Genomic DNA, 4,954 nt, shown 5'->3' on the forward strand with positions numbered 1-4,954 from the left:
CTGTGAGTGTTGTAACAATAACCTTGTCTACGCTTGTCTGTGGGCCAGTGGATGTGGGTGTGTGTGAGGAAGGGGAGGCTCTCAAGGGTTTGCACATGTTTGTGTAATGGCGTGTGTGTGTGTGTGTGTGTGTGTGTGTGATGCGTGTTGGCACCCAGCCTGGGACTCTTACCCTGGGCGCGTTTGTGTGGTGGGCAAGGGGATCTGCTGAGGCCACCCCACGGGTGCGGGGGGGCAGAGAGGGGTCGGGAAGGTGTGTGCCGTCCTTCTGGGGGTGCAGGACATGTGTGCTGCTGGGGCCAGGACCCTAGAGCCGGTGGGGGATGGGGGTTGCGCTAGATGCGCCCGTAGCTCCCAGCAGGGGCCCCCTCTGCCCCCACCGAAGCCTGGCCAAGCCACGTCCTGGGGATCCCTCACTTCATGTTTATTGCGGCCTCCCGGGTGGTCAGGGCCGTGGAGGTCACAGGATGGTGCAGGGCTTCTTCTCCTTGAAGGGGTTGGTGGCAGCGGGGATGCCCACGAGGAAGGGGTCGCTCTTGGCCTGCTCCATGCAGAACTGCAGCAGGTCGGAGGCTGCCTTGGACACCTGCAGGCCAGACTGGTCAGCCAGGCCGGGGCTGCCCACCTGCCCCCTCGCCCAGACACGCCCGTGCCACCACCCTGGCCCTCACCTTCACGCGTTCGATGCCTGCCTCCATCCGCAGCTGCTCCACGGCCCGGCGGGCCTGCCCGATGTCACTGCCAATGGCCACCTTGCTGGACATCTGCAGGAAAGTGAGAGGGGTCATGGGCAGTGGGCTCGATTCCAGTCTCTGAGCCACACGGCTACCCGAGAGTCCCCTCGCCGCCGCCAGTGTCCCCCTGGGGGCTGTGGGAAGGGGGTGGTGGGTCCCCGACCCGTCAGGACCACGTACTTCAGCTTGAGGACTGCAGCTGATTCCTGACTGCTCGGTCCTCCAGCAGCCCGGCTCTGGCTCCCTCCCTGGCCAGCCTGGCCTCTCCAGCCCCCTCCGATCCCTCCCCCACCCCTGCAGTGACTTTGAAGCCAAGACACTCATGGAGTGAAATGTCACCAGCGGCAGCAGCTGCCTCAGCTGAGGGGGTCCCTGCCCCAGGGGGCCCAGTGGCTGCCCTGGTGTCACGTGTCACCTTCGCTGGGGGAGCTTGGGGGCCCTGGCTTCTCACTGACCTGCTTGATCCTCTGCCGATGGGCCCCAACCCTCCTCCTTTGCCAGCCTCTGCCCCCACCCCCCTACCACATACAGAGTGTACCTTGGCTCAGGTGAAGCCCTGTCTCTCCCCTGTCTACACTCACCAGCCGGGATCTTCTCCACAGAGAACTCTGTCTACTTGCTTATGCTGATGGCTCCTTCTGTCCCCATCCCAGAGCTTTCCCTGATCTCATATCCACCCGCAGAGCCCACTGCCGCCTCCGTCTGCCGCACTGGGCTCCCAGGGGTCTCTCGCCTAGCTCAGCCAAAGCTGGACTCGGGATTGTCTTCCCCCAAGACCTTCTGCCCCCAGTTCACCACCATCCGCTCAAATGCCCTGGCCCACATCTTCAACTCCTTGGACCCTCTCTTTCTGGTGTCCCGATGTCCGAGCTTTTCTTAGGAGCCATCAGATCAACCTCAAATTAGCTTCTCAATCCGGTCATGTTTCTCCACGTCCGCTGGCATGTCCCAGGTCCTGCTCCCACCTCCGCTGGCCTGGACCAGCACAGGCGCCTCCGCCTCGTCTCCCTTGCCCTGCCTTTCCCCCCTGCCCGTTTGCTCCCCGAGGCAGCCAGTGGGGTCTGGTGAAAAACAAATCACATTACAACATGGAAAACCCTTGAAGGCATATGTTAAGTGAAATAAGCCAGTCAGAAAATGACGGATAAAGGGACGCCTGGGTGGCTCAGTTGGTTGGACAACTGCCTTCAGCTCAGGTCATGATCTCGGAGTCCCGGGATCGAGTCCCGCATCGGGCTCCCAGCTCCACGGGGAGTCTGCTGCTCTCTCTGCCTTTCTCCTCACTCATGCTCTCTCTCCCTGTCTCTCTCTCAAATAAATAAATAAAATCTTAAAAAAAAAAAAAAAAGAAAAAGAAAATGACTGATAAGGTATGAGCCCGTTACATGACCTCCCTAGGGATGTCAAATCCAGAGACAGGAAGTAGATGGTGGGTGGCTGGGGGCGGGGGACAGGGAGTTAGTGTTTAATGGGGACAGAGTTTCAGTTTGGGATGATGAAAACACTGTAGAGATGGACAGTGGCCATGTTTGTACAACAGTGTAAATGTGCTTAATGCCATAGAACCGCATACTTGAATAAATTAATAAATGTGATAATAAATTTTATGTTATATGTTTTACTACAATAAAAAAAAAGTTGGTGGAGGGCTTGGCTGCCTCTTGATCTCAGGGTTGTGAGTTTGAGCCCCATGTTGTGTGTAGAGCTTACTCAAAAATAAAAGTTTTTTTTTTAAAGTTGGGGGAAGTAAAAACTCTCTCATGGTTGGGATGCCTGGGTGGCTTGGTCAGTTAAGCATCTGCCTTTGGCTAAGGTCATGATCCCAGGGGCCTGGGATCAAGTCCTGCATCTGACTCCTTGCTCAGTGGAGAGCCTGCTTCTCCCTCTGCCTTCTGCTCCCCCTGCCTGTGTGCTCTCTGTCTCTCTGACAAATACATAAAAAATCTTAAAACTCTCCAATCGTTTCCCAGCCTTTTTAAACCCATCTTTACTACTGCCCAGAGGGCTCTGTCTGCTCTGGCACCTTCTACCTGTTCTGAATTTTCCTTTTTTTTTTTCTTTTACAGATTTTATCGTTAAGTAATCTCTACACCCAGCGTGGGGCTCAAACTCACAACCTCGAGATCAGGACTCACAAGCTCCACTGACAGAGCCAGCAGGCGTCCCTGAGTTCATTTATTGACCTCTTCCCTTCCTTCATTCCTGGATTCCCGGATCACCCTGATGCCCCTGTGTGGGCTCACTGATTCATTCAACATATTTGCTGAGATCACAGTATGCGATCACTGCACAGAGTAAGAGAAACAGCGGCGAGCCCAGACAATCCTGCCTGCACAGAGTGGCCGCTGTCATCAGGGAGGGACGGACAACAGCAGACAAAATGAAAGAGAATGATGAGCAAGGTAAGTGGGGAGTCAGGTGGTCAGAGCAGGCCTCTTGGACGAGGTAATATTTAGACAGAGATTCAGAGAAGGAGCTGGAAAAGAGGGTATTCCAGGCAGAAGGAGCAGCGGGTACGTCAAAGGTCAGGAAACAAGCTTGGTGGGTTCTCGGACAGCGAGGAGGCCGATGTAACCAGAAAGGAAGGAACTGAGGACAAGTGGTGGGAGAGGAGGGCAGGAAAGTAAGCAGGCCCTTCACAGGCCACGGTGAAGACCCTGGATTTTACTCCTAGGGAGAAGCCAGCATAAGAGAGTTTTAAAAAGGAACGATGTTTCTGGTTTCTGTGTATTGAGCTCTCTGACCACAGCAGGGAGATGGTTTGGAGGGAAGGCAGCCCAGCGTTGAGGCTTTGAGAATGGAGAGAAGGACCTGGATACAAACACCAATCATAATGTTGTACAGCTGAAACTAACCGAATGTCAAATTCTAACAGTAAGAAAAGGCACCTGGATCTGGGACCCATCTTGTGGGTAGAACTTGGTGGAGGTGCTGAGGGATGAGTGTGAGTGTGAGAGAAGGAAAGACATTAAGCTCAATTCTTCAGGGTTGAGCCCACTAGGTGCACGGAGGGCTTATTCGCTGAGCTGAGGGCTCTTTGTTGAGCTGTGGAAGACTGCAGGGAGAGCTGGGTTAGGAGGAGTGGGAACTGAGGAGTGAGATCCAACTGGGGACTGTCAAAGATGTCTAGGAGGATGTTCTCTTTCTCTAATCAAGTGGGCTAATCTCTGGCCTCAGGACCTTTGCACTGCCAGTTCTCTTTCCCAGTGGGGGATGGTGGATAAAGGCCTCCCCAAATCTTCACGTATGGGGTTTTTCTGGCCTTGGCTCAAATGTCACCTCCTTGGCGTCTTCCCCAATCACCTGTTGCTTCAAATAAGGCCACCTCCCCCCCTCCATCCACCCCTACCTAAAAGACACATCATCATTTTGGCTCCTCAATAGCACTTACCACTATTGTTGTTAGCTTTCTAGCTCCCCAAACTGTGGACTCCAGGAGGGCAGGGTCTGCATCTTGCTCACTGATAAGTCTGAAATGCCAAACACAGAGCCCAACGTATAGTATAGACTCCCTAAGTTGTAGAATGCCTGCTTAGAAGAGTACCCCTGGACCAGACCCTGTGCAGCGCTAGGAGGATCCATGAGATACAGACCCCACAGTCTTGATGGAGGGAAAGAGAGGTCAGCCTTGAATCCCAGAGGAGGTCCCTTACCCAGAGGAAGGTCAGAGGAGGCTTCCCAGAAGAAGCGACAGCTGCAACGGCCCGCAGGGTTACGCAGCATGTGGAGGCGGCTCTGGAGACCTGAGAGGTACGGACAACGATCACTAAACCATTCGACGAGAGACGCTCAGGGGCAGAAACTATTTGACATTTCCTGATGACTCGAATCCTGTCCAAAGGCGACGTCTAAGAAGCCACCCTCCTTCCAGAAGGGACAGAAACGAATGGGAAAGCGCCGCGCAACGCGGTGAGTCTCCAGCAGGCGGCAGTGAAAGTAGGAATCGTTATTCATCTCAGGCTTGGTAAGACACGAGACAAGGAATAGCGGCTCCTCGCAGCTTCCGTATTACGGAACGCACGCGCAAACATGGCCGCGCCCTGGATTATGGGACTCAAAGAAGGTCACGTGACTAAACTACTTCCCGCCCCTTCTGCAGGTTTTCCCGAGCCCTACTTCCTGTACTGTCGTACAGAGCGCGTGCTGAGGTTTAGTGCGTTTGGAGGCCGCTGGAGGCCTGGCCTTGGACGGCTGTGATCTGGGACTGCGGCCTCAGGAAC

General features: G+C 54.8%; 1 protein-coding gene across 3 annotated transcripts; it reads right to left on the reverse strand.

Annotated features, from left to right (window-relative positions):
• Positions 1 to 403: 403 nt before the first annotated feature.
• On the reverse strand, positions 404 to 4,642 carry GNG14 (G protein subunit gamma 14). 3 transcript variants are annotated; one of them, XM_082730537.1, is made up of 4 exons: positions 4,388 to 4,642; positions 4,126 to 4,204; positions 672 to 764; positions 404 to 586 (listed from the first exon to the last, which is right to left on the reverse strand). In XM_082730537.1, the coding sequence occupies exons 3-4, from the start codon at positions 762 to 764 to the stop codon at positions 461 to 463; spliced, it is 219 nt and encodes a 72-aa protein (XP_082586663.1). In that variant the 5' UTR covers positions 4,126 to 4,204; positions 4,388 to 4,642; the 3' UTR covers positions 404 to 460. The 3 variants fall into 3 exon arrangements, with proteins under 3 accessions (XP_082586663.1, XP_082586664.1, XP_082586665.1); XM_082730538.1 differs by lacking the exon at positions 4,126 to 4,204 and having other exon boundaries at positions 4,388 to 4,471; XM_082730539.1 differs by lacking the exon at positions 4,388 to 4,642 and having other exon boundaries at positions 4,129 to 4,200.
• Between the last annotated feature and the right edge of the window lie 312 nt (positions 4,643 to 4,954).

This window comes from Mustela nivalis, assembly GCF_964662115.1.
Source record: "Mustela nivalis genome assembly, chromosome: 1".
Classification (NCBI taxonomy): domain Eukaryota; kingdom Metazoa; phylum Chordata; class Mammalia; order Carnivora; family Mustelidae; genus Mustela; species Mustela nivalis.

Coding starts and splice junctions, on each gene's coding strand:
- GNG14 (XM_082730537.1), bottom strand. CDS start 764: ATGTCCAGCAAGGTGGCCATTGGCAGTGACATCGGGCAGGCCCGCCGG. Junction 587..671: donor CAGGCATCGAACGCGTGAAG/GTGAGGGCCAGG, acceptor TCTGGCCTGCAG/GTGTCCAAGGCAGCCTCCGA.